Source organism: Cavia porcellus, unplaced genomic scaffold (genome assembly GCF_034190915.1).
Source record: "Cavia porcellus strain 051 isolate PalLab524CR breed Dunkin Hartley unplaced genomic scaffold, mCavPor4.1 scaffold_1, whole genome shotgun sequence".
Lineage (NCBI taxonomy): Eukaryota > Metazoa > Chordata > Mammalia > Rodentia > Caviidae > Cavia > Cavia porcellus.
The window spans coordinates 201,937,380-201,959,531 of NW_026947484.1; the positions used below are offsets into that span (position 1 = coordinate 201,937,380).

General features: G+C 53.3%; 1 protein-coding gene across 2 annotated transcripts in view; it reads right to left on the reverse strand.

Moving 5' to 3' along the window:
- Positions 1–563: 563 nt before the first annotated feature.
- The window catches only part of Eng (endoglin), a 31,994-nt gene continuing 10,405 nt past the window's right edge, over positions 564–22,152 (reverse strand). Inside the window, exons 3-15 of one of the 2 annotated variants that reach the window (XM_005004013.4) lie at positions 13,694–13,834; positions 11,636–11,801; positions 10,876–11,038; positions 10,460–10,586; positions 9,932–10,103; positions 9,618–9,760; positions 4,965–5,102; positions 4,713–4,751; positions 4,066–4,182; positions 3,411–3,662; positions 2,456–2,510; positions 1,458–1,559; positions 564–1,315 (exon numbers count right to left, since the gene is read on the reverse strand). In XM_005004013.4, coding sequence (XP_005004070.2) covers positions 1,191–1,315; positions 1,458–1,559; positions 2,456–2,510; positions 3,411–3,662; positions 4,066–4,182; positions 4,713–4,751; positions 4,965–5,102; positions 9,618–9,760; positions 9,932–10,103; positions 10,460–10,586; positions 10,876–11,038; positions 11,636–11,801; positions 13,694–13,834 — 1,740 coding nt within the window. In that variant the 3' untranslated portion in view covers positions 564–1,190. Of the gene's footprint in view, positions 1,316–1,457; positions 1,560–2,455; positions 2,511–3,410; positions 3,663–4,065; positions 4,183–4,712; positions 4,752–4,964; positions 5,103–9,617; positions 9,761–9,931; positions 10,104–10,459; positions 10,587–10,875; positions 11,042–11,635; positions 11,802–13,693; positions 13,835–22,152 lie in introns of both variants that reach the window. The other variant, XM_005004012.4, reaches the window with a different exon arrangement.

Consider the following 22,152-nt stretch of genomic DNA (forward strand, 5'->3'; position numbering starts at 1 on the left):
AATGGGCAGTGAGCCTTGGGTATGTGGCCTAGGACAAATCCCTCCCACAGAGCTTCAGGTGGCCCGGCTGTGACATGAGAAGACGGCCCAGGGCTGTTGGCCACACACCTAAACATTGCTTTGCAGACCTTGCTGAATTATTTTATTTATTTATTTATTTTTACCGGTACCAGGGATTGAACTCACGACCACGTACTTGCACTTGCAAGGCAGGCACTTATGCCACTGAGGTAAATCCCTAGCCCCAACCTTACTGAATTGGACCATTACAGGACCTGTAGCTGGCTTGGAAAAGCCACAAAAGCTAGTCACAGTAAGTGGCAGGTCCTAGTGGGAGACAAGAGCTATTGGAGCCCTGATTTGAAGCTGTGCTGGTGCGGACACAGCCTTCTGGTGTTTGCTTGTCACATCCCTGCTCCCATGGGCATCCTACCAAGTGAGCAAGCAGTAGGAGTAATCTAACCCAAACATGGTATGTTAGCATGTCACACCTGTCCCGAGGTCTCAGAGCCGTACTCTTCTTCCCCACCAAGACCCTCTCCCATCACGCAGCCCAGCTTGGCCCTGGTTTCATGTCTGATTTATTGACGATGCATATAAAGGGGTGGGCCCAGGACGAGGAGGCCTGGCCGCTCTCCTCCAGCTGGCCAGAAAGGGGTCTCCACATCGCCCTCGGGGCTCCCAGGCTGGGCACCCATTTCTCCATCAAAGTCATGCCAATGGAGATTGCAGGGATCAGGTCCAGCTGGCTCTGGGCTGGGCCTTTGTCTTCCCAGATGGTGACAGCAGCTGAGTCCTACTGGAGTTCACATCTCCCAGCTGGTATGGCTCCTCAGCACCGGGTCTGGGTTCAAAGGGCAGGGCCTCGAGGGTCCACAGCTAGGTGAACGCACAGGGCAGTGGGGTCTCTGTGTGGTCCTGGGCAGCTGGGTCCTAGAAGCCCTGGGTTTAGAGATTCTGTGCAGTGGGGTGGGGGACCCCCAAGTTGTTCCAGGCTGGTGCCCCTGTTGGCAGCTGGCCTCTCAGAGGCAGGCAGGAGGGGTGGGTGCGCAGGGTGTGTTCCATCTGGGGTGGTATCGAGGCACTGGGGTCCTGGGGCAAGCTCCTGGCCAGTGGGTCCCAGCTGACACTGCACAGCATCTCCTGCCCGGTGAGGGCTGGCTGGGGCCCTGGAGGCTCTGGCCCAGGTGCTATGCCATGCTGCTGGTGGAGCAGGGGGTGCTCTGGGTGCTCCCAATGCTGTGGTTGGTGCTGCTGCTCTCGGAGGAGGCCGGGGCAGCCACCGCCACCACGGGTTCCCGTTTGCTGGGGGGACCTGGGGGCAGGGGCAGGGTTGGAGGTGAGGGTCCCAGCTGGTGGGGGGGGGGCTGAGGTTTCCCACCCCCTTCAGAGGCTTCACCAGGCCCCGTGTGGCAGTGGGGCCCTGAGCACTTATTGCGGGGGTTCGGGATACTCACGCGTGTGTGAGTAGATGAACCACAGGGCAGCGGTGAGCAGGGCCCCGATGAGGAAGGCGCCGAAGGTGATGCCCAGCACAGCGGGCAGGACGAGGCCTTTACCTGTGCCCCAGGAAGGGTGTGGTGTCAGTGCTGCTGTTCTGCCCTGCCCCAGCCCTGCCCCAGCCCTGCCCCAACCCTGTTGGATTGCCTGGGAGCAAGGTTTTTATTTAGTTACTTTAAATTGTTTGGGTTTTTGGAGACAGGATCTTGCTGTGTAGTTCAGGTTGGTCTTGGACTCCCTATGTAGCTCAAGCTGGTCTTGAACTCACTGAGACCCCCCTGCCTCAGCCTCCTGAGTACAGGTATTACAGGTGTGTGCCACCCCGTGTGGCCAGGAGCAAAGTTTCTGTGCTCATCCCAGCTGGTCACTGACCTGACTTCTCTGAACCTCAGTCTCTTCCTCTAGCAGGTAGGTGGGCCATCACACCCGAGGCCTGCACTAAGAAACTTTTTTAGAGAGCACAGCACGGATGGGGTGCTGCTCTCCAGGCTCCTTCCATTCACATTGTTGCCTCCTCGGTGCCCCTGGGCCAGGGGTCTCCCCTGCAGGTTCTGATGTGCCATCTGTGTCCTGCTTTCTGGGTCTTGGCTGGGGGTAGGGATCCCACCCTGCCTGAAGGTCAGGGACCTTTTGCTTCTGCCCCCAACCTCAGAAACTCTTGTGCCTGAAGGGCTTGGGCTCAGGGGAGGTGATGAAGAATTCAGGGGGTGCTGGGCTGAAGGGGCATCCTCCATATATGGTCCTCAAAGAACACAAGGCCACCAAAGGGCCTTATGCTCCACCTGAGAGGCCCTGCCCCCAACAAGATTGAGCAGCCACCAGCCAGGTGGAGAAGGAAGCCGGACAGGGAGCCAAGGCCTGTGATGCTGTTGCCTTGTGGTCAGCGACAGGGTCTCCTGCCCCGCCATCCAGGGCTGTCCATTCCTCCCTCCCAGAGAGCACCCGGAGAGCTCACCAGACAGGTCAGAGCTGACAATGTTCACGCGCATGGAAACGGTCCTTTTCACTTCCTGGAGAGGAAGAGAGCAAGCAGGGAATGGCACGGCCCGGGAGGCAGCATTCTGGCCTCCCTGGCTCGGGCCGGGCCCTGACCTGGTGCCTCGGGTGTGGCTCCCCCCACCAACTCTGTAGCTGGGAACCTGTGGGGAGCACACCTTGGGGACCTCATTGTGGGATGGCATCAGTGGACAGTCCTTGGCTGTCACAGTGTTTCCTGTGAGTTCCAGAGGGCCTGTACACCCAGTCTGAAGGCAGAGGCCATTATGGGGCCCCCAGAAGCTTTCCTAGTTTCAAACACCCAGAGAGAGATTATGAATCCTGAGGACCTTTCTGTGTGCAAAGACTTGGGGTGACCCTGTCACTGTGTCCTGTGCCAAGAGCCTAAGGATGGAGATTCATTGCAGTTTGACACCAACAAATCCAGAAAATCAGGATTTACGTTTAAAAAAAAAAAAAAAAGATTTTCTGTTCCTCTTCCCTAAAGTCCCCTGTTCATTGAGATGATGTTGGAGATTGGACCACATGGGTAGGTGAGCAGATGCCTGGGTGGATGAGTGATGGGGGGATGATGGAAGCACACATGAATGGATGATGCAGGGGTGGGTGAATGGATGGATGGATGATGCCTGGGTAGATGATGCAGGGGTGAATGAATGGATGGATGATGCCTGGGTGGATGATGCAGGGGTAGCTGAATGGATGGATGATGCCTGGGTGGATGATGCAGGGGTGGACGGATAAAGCAAGGGTAAATGAATGGGTAGATGGATAAAGCAATCCCACCAGAAAGCTGTAGGTGGCAGCAAGAGCCCCCCTCGAGCTGGTTTCTCCTGGGCTGCTAACTTCTCTGCCTGCAAACCCCAGACCCAGGAGCCACCCTCTAAGCCAAGGCTGGCCCAGGGCCCCCTCACCTGGGGCAAGTTCTTGGCTGTCAGGGTCACAGTGCAGTTGAGGGTGCCGGCTGTGGGCATGGGCCCCCTGTAGACACGGAGGAGGAAGCTGAAGCGTGGGGCACCATCAGGGCCGGGGGGCAGCAGGCTCACACAGCTGCTCTTGGCTGCCTGGGCCTGGATGAGTTCCACAGTGTCCACCTCAGGCCCCAAGTCCAGGTGACAGCTTTCTAGCAGGAATGTGATGTCAGGAATGGATGGGGTCACAGTCACCTGTATAGGGAGGCAAGGGGACCAGACATGGGCAGCTACTCTCCAGTCTTGCCCTCTGCCCCTCACAGTGAAAGGACAGGACTGGGACACACAGGAAGGAGAGAGGGTGACATTCTTTCCAGTATCTCTGAGCAATGCCATCCCTGTCTACCCCTCCACCATGCATCCAGGCTGAAAGGTGGTTGTGTTCTGTTTTTGAGACAGGGTCTTGAAGTGTAGTTCAGGCTGGCCTTACACTCACTGTGTCACCCAGGCTGGCCACACACGGCAATCTTTCTGCCTCAGCCTCCCGAGCGCTGTGATGACAGATGTGCCCCTCCACCCCGTGTTTTCCGCAGCAGTGGTGGAAGGTCAGGGCTTTGAGGGGCCGCAGGAGCTGGAGGCTGGGGCAGGGCACTCTTACCTGCACAAAGCCCTGCTGCCCCAGCTCCATGGTGCTGGAGGCCTGTAGGAAGCTTGAGCTGAGGTAGAGGCCCAGCTGGAAGGTGAGGCCGTCCGTATGGAAGCAGTTAATGTCTTGCTGCAGGAGGGCAGGGGGGAGTCTGTCAGTCTGGGCGATACCAGCCAGGAGGGTTGAGGGCCTCTTTAAAGGTATTTATCAAGGGTACACTGGCACCTGGCTTATGGGACACACTTCCCTTGTGACATCGTGGTGACAAGGGCCCAGAAAGGGGAAGGGACCTGCCTATAGCTACACAGCTGGTATTTGTTAGAACCCTCTCACCCCAGAAGCCACTGCTGCGGGGACGGAGGCATCCCAAGACACAGGCCTTCCAGGGTCAGCGCCTGAGTTTCCTTTTTGTTTTTTGAGACAGAGTCTTGCTGTGTATTCTAGATTGGCCTTGACCTTACCACGTAGCCCAGGTTGGCCTTAACTACACAGCAACCTTCCTGTCTCAGCCTCCTGAGTCCCGAGATTATAGGCATGCGCCACCACACCTGGCTAAGGCTTGAATTTTTGGAATCCCGCTCCCTCCCCCATGCTAAGGTACACCCCCCACTCTGGAAGCCTGGAGCAGGTGGGTTCATGCATGGTACTCTCCCTCTCACCCTCAGTGGCGAGGAGTCCGACAGGATACTGATGACCACCTGCAAGGACACAGCCAAGGGCTAGTCAGAGCCACAAGGGAACACAGAAGGGGCCCCATCCAGCATACCCATTCAATGGAGGGGAAGACTGAGTCAGAGGCCAACTGAGCAGAGAGCCTTGCTTCCTAAACGTCCCACAGTCCCCACAACCGGGGAGCGGTGGCAGGGACCCCAGCTGTGCCGGTCCCAATTCCTTCTCAGCCTGGCGCTTACCCCATTGCTGACCACGTGTGGTGTCATTTTCATGCCACAGCTCGAGTAGTTGCTGCGCAGGACAAGCTGCTCACCACCGTCCTCGGCCCGGCACGTGGGGTCCCAGAAGGTCAGGCTGGTGATGTGGCACTGCAGAGCCTGAGGCAGGAGGGGCACTGTCAGGAGGTGGAAGGCTGCCTGGGGCCCATCTGTCACCCCCATCCGAGGGCTTCCCACCATCCCACTCCGTCCCCAGTGCTGAGTGTGACTGTATCACCCTGCACCAGGTCCAACCTGACACCTGTGACAATGCTCACTTTTGTTTTGTGCTTGGCTATGAAATCTTACATGGGACATCATGAGCCAAGAGTTTGAGGCCAGCCTGAACTATGTAGTGAGACTCTGTCTCAAAAACTTAACAAGAGAGAGAGAGAGAGAGAGAGAGAGAGAGAGAGAGAGAGAGAGAGAGAGAGAATTCTCACAGCCCAGGCAGGCATACCCCACCAGCATAGTCCAAGCCTAGATCTGCAAACAGGCAAATGGATTCTAGAAAGAGCCTGAAAGCCAATATTGTAGGCCGCAAGGGCCATACGGTCTCCACTGTAAGTACCTAGCTTTGCTGTCACAAACTGAGAGCGGCCATGGGTCATATGTACATGACAGCAGCCATGTCCCCGCAGTAACCAGGGTCTGCCCGTCCATCTCAGAAGAACCCAATCCTAGATTTCTCAGTCACCTTCTTAGGAGCAGGGAATCTCAGAGCTGCGTTGGGTGGCTGGAGGCCCCCTCTGAGTCCGGTTAGCCACACCCTCTATCAGGGTGCTGCCTGACTGCTCCTGTGCCCCCCAAATCCCTCATGCACTGATGACAGCCACACTGCCCAGGGCCTCCTTAGCCTGGTCCACCTTCCGAATAAAGTCTCTGGGGGAAGCTGCAGCCACACGTGGGGTTCTGCACAATGACCACATTTTGCGAGTCAGTGGAAGGTGGGAGGCTCTGCTGCAGTGAATCTGTAAGGACCATTTTCTTGGTGTTTTCTTCCACACGGATATATACGCTTAAAGAAAATGTGCAGATTTGTGTCTTTGTTTTGTTTTGAGGTAGGGTCTTACTCTGTAGCCCAGGCTGGCCTCAAATGCTTGGTGGTCCTCCTGCCTCAGCCTCCTGAGTGCTGAGATCACAGGTGTGCACCAGCACATCAGGCTGAGGAAGCCGTTTTTTAAAGCACTGGGCAGAAATCTGGGAGCTCTAGAAAGTGGCAGCAAGATGCACTGACATAGAACGTCACTCACTCCCTGGGGCTTGGGTGACACTGCTTGACATCACTGGTCACCAGCCATCCCCTCATCTTCCCAGACACCTGCTGCACCAGACAGCTGCCCCCGGGGAGGAGATTGACAGCAGGTGAGGCTTCCTCTGGGACTGAGCCCCAAAGCCAAAAGCTGCATATGGCCTTAAGCATGGAATGCGATGTCACTCTGAAATCCCCAGGAGGGCGTGGGTAATGCAGCAGAGATTTCTGGCCTCAGAAGCAATCACAAAGCAGAAAGTGGGCAGCTGGATGCCCCCTTTTTTTTAATTGGTACTCAAGATCAAACACAGGACTTGGAACACACTAGGCAAACCCTGTTACCACTGAGCTATACCCTAGGCAGGTTTTTTTTTTTTTTCCAGACAAGAGTCTCACTATGTAGTTCACGCTATCCTTAAACTCACTATGTAGCCCAGGCTGGCCTTGAAACTTGTGGTGATCCTCCTGCCTCAGTGTCCTAAGTGCTGGTATTATGGGTGTGCACCCATGGGTGTGCCTGGCCCCCCACAATTTTTACAAGTGTTCAAAAAGTTAACAACCACTTTAGTGGGGATGGGAGTATAGCTCGATGGTAGAATGCATGCTTAGTGCGTAACCAAGCCCCGAGTTCCACCCCTGCACTGCAAAAAAAACAAAACAAAAAAAACCTGCTGTGGCTAAACTGAAAAAACTGTAATAAGGGGCTGGGACTGTGGTTCAGTGGCACAGCATCTACTTGGTAAGTGTGAGGTCATGAGTTCAATTCTGGGTACCAATAAGTAAATAAATAAATGAACTGTAATAAATCAGGAGAAAGAAACAGGGCCAATTTTGGAGGTGTCTTGGGATTAAACCCAAGTTCTTCTTATTGAACTACATCCCCAGTCACTTTTTTATTTTATAATTTTTTTTTTTTGTCTTTTTCCTTTTTTACCAGTACCAGGGATTGAACTCACGACTGCCTGCTTGCAAGGCAGGTGCTTATGCCGCTGAGCTAAATCCCCAGCCCCTATTTTGTAAATTTTGAGATACAATCTCACTAAGTCACTATGTTGTTCATGCTGGGTTTGAACTTGTGATCCTCCTGCCTCAGCCTTCTTGAATGCTGGGATCACAGACTTGAACTACCATGGCCAGCAAGTGCCAAAACTTTTTACAGGTTGTGCTTTTTGATGTAAAAAGCCTATAACAATTATCAAGAAAATTACCGGGGCTGGGGATTTAGCTCAGCGGCATAAGCGCCTGCCTTGCAAGCAGGCAGTCGTGAGTTTGATCTCTGGTACCGATAAAAATGAAAAAGACCAAAAAAAAAAATGTGCTAGAAGAAAATTACCAAACCCCAGCAATAAAGAGACAAGCTGTCATCACTCACATGGGGCTACACATTACCCTTACTAACAAAATAACTCTAATTTAAGGGCAGGCGTAGCTCAGTGATAGAGCACTTGCCTGGCTTTAATCTCAGGTTTCTGAAGGAAAGAAAAAAATTATAAATTAAAAATAGACCTCCATGTTCCACCTCCCACACTGGCAAAAAGTTCCTTTGTTTGCATGAATTTACTTTTAATTAGTCTGGAGAGGGAGAAGTTGTGAACCCACAGCTAAAATTCAAAGGGTTTTTGAGGAAGAGCTGTTTGCAGTGTGCACCAGAATTTCATGGATCCTAACCAGCATCCCACTTAAGATGAAATGGGTCCTGAGAAAAGAATCACGTAGAAGAAAGTGTCACACACAGTGACATTTCCCACGGATTACAATACTGCAGAATGAGAAACAACCTGAAGCTCTAACAAAGCGGAGAAGTTAATTATGGCCTGTCGTTACAGTGGGGTGATATTGCTTATTAACAACATGATACTGAGTACAGATGTCATTTTCCCAAAAATAGGTTAAGTGAAATAGTGGGAGACAAATGAAAGCATCTGTTATGATTACACCCACATAAGAAATACACAGAGAAAGCCAGGCAAGGTGGCACCCGCCTGTAATCCCAGCCCTCTGAGAGGCTGAGGCAGGAGGATGGCTTCAAGTTCTAAGGCCAGCCAGGGCTACAGAGTGAATTCAAGGCCAGCTTGAACTGCATAGTGAGACCCTGTCTCCAAAAGACAAAAAAAAAAAAAAAAAAACCCAAAACACCAAACCAAAGCAAAAAAAGTTAATAGTAAAAGTGAAGAATTCAGTGATATGATTCAATAGTTAAGTTTTACTTTCTATAGTTTCTTGTATCAAATATGATACTTTATAGTAGTAAACACTCTAAAAGAATAAACTACTTCATTTCTAGTACTTTTGCTTCACCTCCCAGCACATAACAAAGTGATATAATTTTATACCATATTAACTAACCTGTGTGAATTGTACCTTGTGAAACACTGTTTCTTATTTTTTTTTAGTTTCTTATTTTATTAAATTGTTTATTTGGAATCCAGTTCTCTATTTTGGAAAAATAACAGTATTTTCTTAATTAACAAGAATCTACTTTTTTTGTCTTTTTGAGACAGGGTCTCTATGCAGTTCAGGCTGGCTGGCCATGAGCTCACTTTGTAGCCCAGGCTGGTCTCGAACTTGCATCAATCCTCCTGCCTCAGCCTCCTGAATGCTGGGATTACAGGCTGAGCCACCACGCCTGGCTAAGAATCTACTTAAAAAAAAAAAAAAAACTAACATCCTTATAATGTTTGTATTTGCCTGTTACTTAAATCATTTTTTTTGGTACCATATTTGCCAGGCAGGCATTGTGCCACTGAGCTATATCTCCAGCATTTATATCATCGTTTATGTGTTTATTATCACTTTTTGGGCTTTTGGCTGGGATCAAGTGTATGTGTTTATTGAATTACTGAATTTATTTAATACATGAATCTGCAAATAAAAAAAAAGAACCTTAGCAGCCATTGTGTTCAAGTAGGGAGATTCAGATTTTCTTTTTGTTTTTCCTTTTTTTTTTTTTTTTTTTTTTTGAGACAATTCTCACTATGCAGTCCAGCCTGGCCTTGAATCCACTATGTAGCCCAGGCTGGCTATGAGCGGATCCTCCTGCCTCAGCCTCCCAAGTCCTGGAACTACACACGCAAGCTCAAGATTTTCTTCTTTTCTAATTCTTGCATGTTTTTTAAAGCATGTATTATTTTTATACTAAATATATTCATTTGCCAATCAGGCAGAGGCCACTGGCTTCCAACTGTGCCATGCACTGGGCCTGTCAGATGTCACCTAATTCTTACCGCGTGGGAGGCCCCATCACCAACGCACCGGAACAACTGGGAAATGGAGGCTTGTGGTGGGATTTAACCTGACACCCTGCCCTAGTCAGGACCCCATATTCCTGGGAGGTGGAGGGAGCCGCAGTTCCCATGGGCAGGGGCGGAGGGGCAGTCTCTCACCTTCACGTGGGCTTTGTTGAGGGCCAGCGTCATGATACCATTGGCGCAAGTGGGCTGGACCATGGACAGGAGCAGGTGCGGGCTGCAGTTCTCCTCGGGCGGGGTAGTGGGGATGGGTGCAGGCGAGGTCTGGAGCCCACCTCCTGCGGGACAGTCACTGAGTGCTCACGGCGCTCGGGCACCAAGCTCTGGGGTGCTTAGTGGCTCACTGTTCCCGTGGCACGCAGGGCAGTGAGGCTCAGGCTGGCTGGTGTCCGCCCCAAAGCTCCCGGGATGGGGTGGAGGGGGCGGCGGGGGAAGGGGCTGGGACTCACCGCAGCTGGCCCGCAGGGAGATGTCGCTGGCTAGAGGGAGCTCCACAAAGGAGGCCACCACGCTGGCGTTGAGCATGCGGGCCTTGCCCAGCAGGCCTTGTGTGGTCTCTGGGAGCTCAGAGCCAAGAAAGTGCTTCTCAGGGAAAATCTTGTAGGAGTATCCGCCAGTGGCCTACGGGCAGGGCGGCAGAACAGGGGTCTCAGCCACCTTCCTCCCACCTGCCCGCCTTCCTCCCTTCATCCTGTGGCTCCTGATCCTCCTACTCTGCACAGCTGCCTCCTCTCCCAGTTGGCCTTGAGCCACAGGGCTGGGTTTAGGGGGCCCCCTGTTGGATCAGGGAAGCCTTCCTGGAGGAGGTGGCCTCAGGGGAAGGTCTAGAGGAAGGTCAAGCGGTGGGCGGAGAACGCTGGAGACAGAAGGACCATGAGGTCTAAAGACCCAGGTCAGGCAGGGCTGCTGGAGCCTGCAGGAGGCTCAATAGCGGAGGCTGGGAGTCTGGGTTGTCTGCTGGTCGGGGGCACACTCACCCAGACCTGCACATTGTGGTTGGCATCGATGACCCAAAACACGTTGGGTGGAGTCTGCAGGATGAGCACGGCATCAGGGTCCCCGGCCGTGCAGCTCAGTTCCACCTTCAAGGTCACTGTCCGGGGCCTGTAATGGGACAGGTGGCTGGGCCAGAGCGGGCGGGAGCGCAGGCTTGGCCAGGCCTATGGGGACAGGCAGGGCAGTCGTGGCTGCCTAGGGCAGGCAGCGGCTGGGCTCTCACCCGGCCAGGTGTAGTCTATGGAAGGGGGAGGGGAGGAGAAGAGAGGGGAGAGATCCCACCCACAAAGGTCCCATGAGGCCTAGGCATGAGCAGGTGGGGGCGGAAACCCGGACAAAAAGGGTGGGGCCTGGCTCCGGGGCGGAGCCTGGATCAGGGCGGGGCGGGCACCCTTACTCAGCATCTGGCTTCGACTGGACCCGCAGGATGTGCGCCTCCTTATGACCGGCCACGCCTTCCAAGCGGCAGCCCCAGACAGTCATGGGGCCCTGCGGCCGCCATTCAAGCGTGCGGCCCATGTCCTGCTGGGCTTTTGGCAGGCAGTACGGTGACCTCGGGGCTGCTGCGGAGACAAGCGCACTTCAGTGCCTTCTCTGAGCAGCTGGCACTAACACAAAAGCCCTATCCTCCCCCACGGACGGAGGCAATGATGGGGGGCGCACAGGATGGTACACTGAGATGGGGGCGTGGAGGACCTGCTGACAGACGCTGCACAAGTCCCTGTGCCTCTGTTTCCTCCTGTGTCAACATAGGGTTAATATAAAGAATGAGGCCGTATGGCATGTGTTGGGGCTGCAAGCCGGCCACCACCAGAGGCTTCTCCTCAATCTTACAGCATGCACCAAGTCCTTAAATGATGCATCACTGTGTCAGCTCCGGGAGCACCGGGCCTGAGTCAGTCCCCACAGAATCCCCAGTGCCTCCCATGGGGCTTGGCACACAGTAGTTGCACAATAAATAATAGGAAAGTGGTGAGGTTTAAGTAAGACATCTGGCATTTCACAGGGTTTGGCTGAGGTCTGGGGAAAGGGTAATCAGGGTACCAAAATGGCACTGCTGCTACATGTGACAGGGCAAAGCACATACCACCGTGGACCCTTAGTGCCTGAGACTGAGGCCTGGGCCAGAGGAACCAGAGGCCTCTGGGGAAGCTGACCTTGGCCCAGGCGGAGGAGGATGCTGCTGGGGTCGTCCAGGGAGGCCACGGAGACCAGGTGGCCCTTGGTCGCTGCCCAGTCAAGGATCTTGGTGTTGAAGGTAAATGGTGGCATCTCAGTGACATTGACTTCTGGGGGCTCTTGAAAGATGACCAGGTTGGCGTCCTGGGGAGACACAAGCAGGTTCAGGGCGCTGTGTTCCTGCTGAGTCCCCTCTGTCCTGTGCACGTCAGCAAGGCCGCATCGCCACTGCTGGCCTGCACCGTCTCCCTCCTCCCACAGGGCCTGGAAGGGACCAGTCCTTGTTCGCCTGCCCGTCCCAATATCACCCTGCCGTGCCTGCGTTCATTCAGCCCACATTAGTGACACCGTGTGGCTGCTGTCTCCCTTTCTGACCCTGAGGGTCTATGGGGGACAAACAGCTTCACCCTGACACTCGGCGTGTGGTGTGAGGGGGGCTCCCTGTACATGGAAAGGAAGAAAGCAAGGAAAAAGAAATGGGTGGATGCATGAATAACAGGCTGGTCCCTTCCCTGGGGGAGCTCACCATTCAGAAATCAGCCATGCCCAAGTCCTGAAGCAACAGAGGGCAGAGGGTGTCATTTAAGGAGGACAGAAGGAAGACAGGTCCCTGGCTGCCTGCAGCATGGGGGATCTAAGTGGCTCAGGAGCTGCCATCCTTGCCCTGCCTCAGGAGGGGCTGCCAGATTGGAAAAGGAATCAGGGCGGGCTTCCTGGGGGAGGTGCTGTGGTGGAGGACAGGATCCCAAGGAATCCTTTGGGGCCAGTGGCTCAAGGGCTCCTTTGTTCTGTCACCCGACTGTGGACATCGGGCTGACAGGGCAGCAGCAGCCACAGTGGGGCTTCAGGCTGGATATGAAGGAGGACAGCCCGATGGTGACCGTAGGTGAGACACCACAGCACAGTCCCCTGGAGTACAGTGCACCTGGGTCTGGAGGAATTAACAAGGGGATGAGGGGATGCACCCTGGGTGAGGAACCTGGCCCTTGGTGGGTGGTTTAGGGACTGAAGGACACCATGTTGCCAGTCCTCTGGTACAAGGTCGGACACCGAGGCCCATGAGATACTTCTGCCTCTGTCAGGAACTAGCCCAGCCCTAAGCCAGCCTACAGCTGCAGTGACCTTTGGGTTATTCTGGGCCCACTGCTTACATTCCCATGGGGATGGGGGAGAGGAGGGGAGGGAGAAGGAATCACACCAGGCCCTGTTCTCCCTGGGGGCCTTGATTTCCCCTACTGCTGCACCCCACCCAGATTCTCCACCTCCTCTTCACCCCCATTCTGTCTCTGTGCTGCTCCTAGCACCTTTCCCTCCTTGGCAGGTCGGCCTTCACTGACAGCTGCTCTCCTGACCCCCCGGGGGACCTCCCTTCCACCGAAGGAGGCAGGGGACAGACTACCGGTCCCCTCCACCCTTGAGCCCCTGCCATGGGACAAATCCTGCAGACCTCCTCTCTGATCCACGTGTCTAACTTGAGAGTTTTAAGAACAATGCATCTCTAACGTGGGTGTGTCAGTTACAAAAACCCTTGCAAGTCAAGCAAAGTGTAAAGAACAAACTAAACATCTCTGCAAGTCTCTCTTCCCAACCCTAACCACACACCACAGGATGCCTCCTGGCCAGGAGAGGTGGTACCCTCAGGAGGCTGAGGCAGGAAGACTGCCAAGGTTCAGGGCCAGCCTGGACTACATAGTGAGACCCTGTCTCAAACTCAAAAAACAAAGATTCCTCCAGCCCTTTCCCTTTTGTACTTAAATATTTTCAAGTAGAGGTCTCAGAACTTGTTCAGAGGCAAATGGGCTTGTGGAGGGTCAGGGTTGGCCTGGCTGTTCCCCAGCCTGACGCACCGCCTGGTCCTGCTGCCCCCTGGGTTCACTTTGTCAGGGCACAGAGGTTCACCCGGCGGGGCCTTGGTGATGAATGTCAGAATGAAAACCAGCCGGGCTGCTGAGGTGGGAGACACTGGGCCACAGAGACTGATGGCAGAGGACTCCATGGGTGGCCAGAGCCCCTCTTGGGGCTCGCGTGACACTCACATAGGCCAGATGGAGTGGGATTCCCGGGGCCTTGAGCTGCAGGAGGACGCTGGTGTTTGTGACAAGGACCAGAAGCACCTCTCGGGGGTGAATGCTGTTTGACTTGGAGGCCTGGAGGATCAGCTCCAGCTGTGACACGGCCTGGGGAGGGACAGGGAGACACATGCTCAGTAAGATTCACCAGCTCAGCAAGCCAGAGGGCAGGGCTGCCTCGGGGGCTCCCACATCCTGCACAGCCAAGTCCCTGAGGACGACCTGTGCCCGGAGCAGTGCTTGACCTTCCAGATGTACCCAGAAAGCATGTGAGGAACAAACAGAAGGAATTAGTCCCAGCAAATCCCACAAGAGGGAGAAAATGGGGGTGGGTCTGAACATCCTACAATAACAGTCAATTTTATTATTTCTGGTGATGGATTTGTGGGGGCGTGGGTGCTGGCCTGGACTGTCTGGTGAGTTTAAGACCAGCCTGGATTACACAGCGAGACTCTGTCTCAAAACACAAAAGACAAAAAGATCGGCTGCAATTTACAATATTCCCCTTTAATCCCTGTAGAATACCAAACGCATTGTTAGTACATTGTTGGCACTGCTATTGTTTTCATGCAAGGGTATGAAGCTGAATTCACTTACCCACTCTATCTAAAATTACTTTTTCTGTTACTGCTGGGGATTAAGCCCAGGGCCTCATGCATACTGAGCCTGTGCCAAACCCCTGAGCTATGCTGTCAGCCAGCGTCCCCAACTGTCACTGCTAAGTGCTGTGTGTCATTAGGATGTTTCCCTATGGACAGGGATAATATGCAAGGCTCACCCAGGGCTTGGTCTGTGCACATTAGCTCATTTAATCCTTGGGACAACGTTAAGAGGTAAATATCATCATCATTATTATTGTGATATTATCTTTTGATACCAGGGATCAAACTCATGACCTCACACTTGCCAGGCAGGTGCTTGTGCCACTGAGCTAAACCCTTGGCTCCTTATTTTGGTCACACTATATAGTTCAGGCTGGCCTGGAACTCACTATGTAGACCAAGCTGGCCATTCTCCTGCCTCCTGAGTGTCAGGACCACAGATGTGCACCACCATACCTGGCTGGTACCATTATTAGTCTCTCTTACAGATGAGGAAACTGAGGCACAGAGGGGTGAGGTCACTTGCCCATTATCACACAGCAAGTGGGGGATCCCTCAGTGCCCCTACTGAAGATAAAAAAGGAATCAGCAGGGGTTGAGTACAAGCACCTGCCAGGCAAGTGCCAGGTCATGAATTCGATCCCCGGTACCAAAAAAAAAAAAGGAGTCAGAAATCTAGGGGTGAAGTTTCTGTGGAGACAATGACTGGTCCCCCCACTGGGACTTTCTGCGGACTCACAGGGCCAGAGACAAATGGGGAGGCCAGGTGTGGTGGTGCATGCTTGCCATACCAGCACTTAGGAGGCTGAGGCAGAATTGCCTCGAATTTGAGGACAGCCTGGGCTACATACATAGTGAGTTCAAGGCCCTCTACACTACAGAGCAAGACCCTGGGAAGCTTCCCTGAGAGAGTCACCAGGAGCAGACCACAGGACTCCTGTGAGCTGTCAGAGGGAGAAGCTTCGAGACGGAGACAGCAGTGGAAAGTTTTTGGACTTCACTTCTAATCTTCTGGCTGATGTCACAGAGCTAGAGACAGAGTTTACAGCCCTGGAAAAATGTGCTCAGAAACATTTCCATGGCTCAGCGGGGACACCATGACCACCACGTGTGCGAGGTCCTTGTTTAAAGCAAACAGTGTTACTCCATTTCTAGAGTTCCACAAATTTTGTTTTTCATTTTAGTGTGATCTTTAGGTCATCATTCTCAAATACTCTTCTGCTAATTTATAGCAGAATATTGTCAAAGTGACGTATGTGTATGCTCATATTAATGCTTTCTAATGATTTTCAAAGCATTTTGTTTCATTCAATTTTTTTTTAAACACTACACATTTGTTTTTGGTACTGGGGATTGATTTCATGACCTCGTGCTTGCCAGACAGGCACTTATGCCACTGACCAAAACCCTCAGCCCTAACACTGCACATTCTTAATGCTTTAAAAATTACGGGGCTGGAGATTTAGCTCAGCGGCATAAGCACCTGCCTTGCAAGCAAGCAGTTGTGAGTTTGATCCCTGGTACCGATAAAAAGGAAAAAGACAAAAAAAAAAAAAAAAAAAAAATTAAATGCTGGCCCGGTGTGGTGCTGCATGCCTATAATCCCAGAACTACTACTGGAAGCTGAGACAGGAAGGTTGCCAGTTTGAGCCAAGCTTGGGCTGCTGACTTAGCAAGACCTTGTCTTGAAATAAAACATAAAATGGGCTGGAGATGTAGGTCTGCAAGAAGGCCCTAGGTTCAACCCCAAGTAGCAAAAACAAAACAAAACAAGGATGTGATACCATGCTTTGGTTTTTTTTTTTTTTTTTATACTGGGGATTGAACTCATGACCTCACACTTGCCAGGCAGGCATTTATGCTGCTGAGGTAAGTCCCCAGCCTATGTTTTCATTTTTTTTTTTTTTAATTCTAGTACTAAGGATGGATTGGAGGGATGCTTTACATCCCCAGCCTTTTTTATTAACTTTTAAAAATGTGAGACAGTCTCACTAAATTGCTCAGATTGGCCTCAAATTTTAGATCCTCCTGCCTTAGCCTTCAAGTAGTTGTGATTACAAATATCTACCACAGCACCCATATTTTGATAAAATATGAAATACATATGTTTGGTTCCAGGGTTGTGATCACTACCTGAAGCTGACCAGAGCAAAAAGTGACCCACCGCGCTGGTGTCTCCAAAGGGCCGGGCCCAGTACCACTCTGAGCTTCACTGAGAACCGACCCATGCTTGCACAATTCTGTACACTTTTTTCTTATTCCTTTTTTTTTTTTCCCCGAGACGATCTCTTATGTACATAGCTCTGGCTGGGCTTGAACCCATTGTGTAGCTCAGGTTGGCCTTGAGTTTACACTGATCCTCCTGCTTCAGCCTCCCAAGTGCTGGGATTACAGGCATGGGTTACCATGTCCAGCTCAACAGTGCACTTTCAGTGGGCAAATTTTACTTCAATAGAGCTGTTTACAAAACAACTGAGCACAAGTGATTTCTCACGGTTCAGCCTAATCATTAGCCCCAGGCCCTGTTCTGAGCTCGGGTATCTGCAGCACCTGTACCCATAGGCAGCTCTCCTGGACTGTGCCACCTTTAGTCCCGCTGACCCTCCACTTCCCCCAGCACCACCTTTCTGTCTCCCTGGATGGAGAATGCCAAGGTGCACCTGTGGCAGGAGACGGGCTCCATGGTTTGGCCACGGCAGCCGGGAGGTCCATCCTGTGTGTCTTGGTGACACCACAGGTAGCAGGAGCCCTGTGCTGTGCGGAGAGCCCTGGGGGCCTGTGTCCTGCTGCTGGTCCTGTGACTTTGTGCCTCAGTTTCCTCATCTGTGAAACAGTGGTAGGACGGGGTGGGGGAAACAACACCCGGTAACCCTGCTATAGGAAGTGACAAAAGGGCCGTGGAGGTCAGGGCCCAGTCTTGCCGGGGTCACAATTGTCACTCACAAGCGCTCAACTCTTCTCCCAGAACTCACAAACCAAGCCCGCCACTTCCCTGTCCCAAGTCCCTTCCTGGACAGTTGGGTCTGAAGCACCATCACCGGCCAGGTCACGGTACAGTGACTGAGCAGCCTGGAAACCCCGGGAGGCTAGAAAGCGGGGTTCTCTGAATGTCACTTTCCTGGAAACACAGAGGGCCTGTCTTTCCCCTCAGCCCTGAGTCACCAGTGGCCACTCACACACAGGCCCCTGGCCCTCTTCCTGCTGTTACCCGGCCCTGGGTCCCCGCTTCCGGGATCCTGGGGCCCAGTCAGGGTGGCAGACCGGCCAGCCCCTTGTCCCCAGCGCTGCCAGCTCAGGCCTGCCCTCCCTGGGCGGGTGGGCGGGAGACCAAGTTGCTATTTTTATACCAGTGTGGCACAGACGCCATTGTTGGCCGGTGGTAGGTGGCGGGAAGGGGATTTCGGCGAGGAGGTCCCGAGCGTGAGTGGCCACTTATAGAAAGTCGCTTCCAGCAATTCTTCTCGGAGTGGAGCTCGGGACTGCCTGTGGCCCCCACCCTCCTGGGGCTAGCTCCGAGGTGGCCACACTGGAGCCAGCCATCCCTCCATCCCCCTGCCCCCAGCAGACCCAGATGGTGCCTACAGGAAGGGTAGCCAGGGAAACAGGGCAAAGCCAGACAGACCTGAGTTCAAATGTGGGCTCTGCCATTAGCCTGTGGCCCTAGCTGTCACCTTTCCTTGCTGGACCTTAGTTTCCAGACCTGGAAAATGGGCTGAACATTGCACAGATTTGTGTGACTGCCTCAAAGCAGGTTGTCCAGTGCCCACATAGATGCACTTGGTCGTCTGTACGCATGGCTTATATCTCTGAAAAATGTGATCAAACAGGGACTGAATTTTTATTTTAAGAGACAGAGTCTTGATATATTATCCAGGTTGGCCCTGACCTCCTGGGTTCAAGAGATTCTCCTGTCTCAGTCTCCTACATAGCTGGGACTACAGGTATATGCCAACATTCCTAGCCTGAAATACATATATTTATTTGTTTGTTGAGACAAGATCTTTCTATGTAGTCTAGACTGGCCTTGAATTCACAGTAATTCTCCTGCCTCAGTCTCCTAAATGCTGGAATTACATGTGTGCTCTACCACATGCAGCCTAAAACGCATATTTTTAAAAGTTGCAGGGGCTGGGGATATAACTCAGCAGCATGGCATCTGCCTGGCAAGTACAGAGTCCTGAGTTTGATCACTGATACAAAAAAAAAAAAAAATGGGGGCTGGGGGTTTAGCTCAGAGGCATAAGCGCCTGCCTCACAAGCAGGCAGTCGTGAGTTCAATCCCCGGTACCGATAAAAAAGGAAAAAGACAAAAAAAAAAATTATGACAAGAAAAAAAAACCTACCTGTCTTCACTACAGATGCAAATTTTGTGGGGTTTTTTTGTTTTGTTTTGTTTTGTTTGTCTTTTTCCTTTTTATCGGTACCGGGGATCGAACTCACGACTGCCTGCTTGCCAGGCAGGTGCTTATGCCACTGAGCTAAATCTCTGGCCCTTTCTTGTCATAATCTATGTCATTTGCATTATATATCTTAAGCAATCTAAAGATGTTTTAAAGTATATGTAGCTTTTGTGTCAATGCCACAGCTTTTTTTAAAATAAGGAATCTGGAGCATCTGTGACTGGGGTCTCCTTGGAGAGCTCCCGGACCCAAGGCCCCAGGACAGTGGTGGGCGACAGTAACTTGCATGTCTATCGGGAGGAGCAGAAGCATTCCCGTTGGGCAGCAGTGACAGAGGCTGAGACAGCACCTGTCCCTTTCTGGGTCTCTGTCTCCTATCTGCCGGGGAACCAGGCACAATGATCTTTTAGAACTGCGTGGCTCTCGAATTCCAACAGCATCTAGCTTCTGGGAATCCTGGTGTCCAGCCAGATGGCTCAGAGGACAGAGATGCTCCGGTCGCCAGCTGAGAGGCCCCTGTTCCCCCAGCCCTCTCTGCCACTCATCTACCTGCCTCAGAAATGGCTTCTGTGCTCCCAAAGCAGGACAGCAGAAGCTACAGCCCTGTCCTTAGGCGCTTGCACAGAACAAAGAGGATCCTTCCAGAGGACAGTTAGGGAATGGGGACTCCCCGGCCACACTGCACACTGCAGGGTTGAATGGCAAATGCGGAAGCCACTCTGTTTGCTCCTCCCTCCTGCCTGTCACCACTGCCCTCCTCCTCCCCCCCGCCATCCAGCAGACAGTTATGCATCCTTAGCTGCCTTGGAGAGAGGATCTCTCTATATTGTCCAGGCTGTTCTAAAACTCACGGTTCTCCCGCTGTGGCTCCCAAGTGCTAGGATTATGGCCAAGTACCACCACACCCAGCTCGCCCTGCTTTTGATAACATAGCTGTATGCTCACAGGTCCTCATGTGGCAGCCCAGCCAGATGCCCAGGCTCTGCCATGCCTGCCTCCAAACAGCTGGCTCCGCCACATTTCAGGTCTGGGGAGCTCAAGTGGGTCAGGCAGTGCCCCTTCTAGAGGACAGAACAAGATAGAGTCCATTGCAGCCTAGGAGGAGGCTCAGTGAGAATTTGGGCATCTTGGGCACCCACAGCCCTGGCTCAGAGCAGAGGGCAAAGCTCCAGGTGGGTACATCTGTCCAGCTGTGAGAGGTCCCCACCCTGGAGAGGGGTGTGACTAAAAGGGGGCCCTCGCCCAAGTCCAAGGGCTCTGTCTCTGGGAGGGTCTAGGGAAGCCTGGGGGGGGTCCCTCCTGGCTCCCTCTTGGGGCTCCAGCAGTCTCGCCTGCCCCTCTGGCTGCATGTGAGTCAGTGCCAGGCCCTTGCCAGTTCCTCCACTTAGGGGTGGGTGGGATGCTCTGCTCATTTGCGCAGAAGTGGGGTGAATCAGCCACTGACCCTGCTGTGCCCCGGCCTGGGGTTTGTTAGGAAGACAGCAGCTCCGCACGGTGGCCTGACGGGAACCGCTGAGACACCCGGCGGCTTCCTGTCTCCCGGGTCAGGATGTGACCCTGGCCCCCTCCCGGAATCCAGGCTCCGGCCTGGCCTTCGGGGACCCAGAGAGATAAAGCCTGTGCCCAGTGGCCACTTGCCTGCTTGCCGACCACCCCAACACACACACACACACACACACACACACACACACACACACACGCTTGCGCCTGCACACACATGCTAAGCACGGCTTCCCTGGGGTTCTTGGCTGCTGCCCACCCACAGGAAATCTGAGGGCTCTGAGGCCACAGCAGGGTGGGCGGGGAAGTCACTTCTCAGTGCCAGGGACTGACGAAGGCGGCCACAAGTCAGGCGGGATGGGCTAGGCTGCCCAGGGGCCTACCCCTCCCATCTCCCCAGCCACTGTCTCCAGGCCTTGCACAAGTGGTGGCCTCCGCCAGGAACACCCGCCACGCGCTCTCTGGCCAGACGCTGAGACCTTCTGGCCAGTGTCCCTTCCTCCACGTCCAGCACTTTTCCTATCATCAGCTATGGCCCCCTGCACCCCTGCCCCATGCCAACGCCACCATCGAATGCTGGGCCAGCTGCTGCCCTCCTCCCTGGCCTGGCAATGGCTCAAGGGCAGAGCCTGCCTCTACTCTTGGCATCCCTGCAGGCAGGGCACAGATCTGGTGAAGGAGGGTCGGTGAGGCATGGGCTCCACTGTGAACACAGCCAGAGGTGGCCAGGATCACGGCCCGACCCTCAGCACCAGAGGCTGGGAGACCTTGACTAGCCACTGTGAAAGCAGACCCACGCCCCTCCTTGGCTACCTGCAGTGATCACCTCTGATCACAAAGGAAGCCAGGCCTAATAGATCATACCTGTAATCCCAGCCCTCGGGAGACTGAGGCAGGAGAATCACCAAGTTTGAGGCCAGCCTGAACTATATAGCTAGAAAGCCTATTTTTGTTTGTTTGTTTTCGAGACAGAGTCTTGCTATGTATTCCATGCTGGCCTTGAGCTCACTTTGTAGCCCAGGCTGGTCTTGAACTCACAAGGATCGAAGCCTCCGAGTGCTGGGATTACAGGCATGCACCACCATGCCCAGCTAGAGGGCCTATCTTTTTTTTTTTTTTGTCATTTTCCTTTTTATTGGTACTGGGGATCGAACTCACGACTGCCTGCTTGCAAGGCAGGTGCTTATGCTGCTGAGCTAAATCCCCAGCCCCTAGAGGGCCTATCTTGAAAAACTAAATTAAAAAAAATTTGAAACTCAAATCAATCGGCAGGTATGAGGCTGTTCTGTGAACTGTACCACACCAGCAAAATGAAGGTACTGATGGTGAGAAACGGAACCCGCAGAGGACGAGCAGCAGTGACACCACTGTGGCTGCCATTCATCAGGCAGTGGCTCTCGGCAGCCCCTCCACTGACATCTCACCTGCGCTGTCCGTCCAGATTGGCACAGTGACTCTGTGAGGTAGGAACTATCATCATTGTCTCCATGCTTCCAGGGGCACAGGTTCCAGGTAAGGACAGGTGGCCCAAGGTCATGCACCCGGAAGAGCTTAGCCAAAGCCCCACTGGGGGACTGTGTGACTTCAGAACCTGAGTGTGTGTGTTTGCACATGTGCATGTGTGTGTTTTGTCACGATGATTTGTGGGGGTCTCACTGTGTTGCCCAGACCGGCCTGGAACTCATGGGATCAACTGATCTTTCTGTCTCAACCTACCGAGTAGCAGGGACAACCAACATGTGCCAACCTGTGCTCCTAACCACAGTGACTGCATTGTCCCCAGATAAAGACCAAGCTCCCTAACAAGACAGGGGACCTTTGCCATCTCCCCATTCCCACTTGGAGGTGAGTGGCCAGCCACTCCCCCCCCCCCCCCCGCATCTGCCTTTGCACAACCTCTGCTCGTCCCACTGCCTCTGCAATC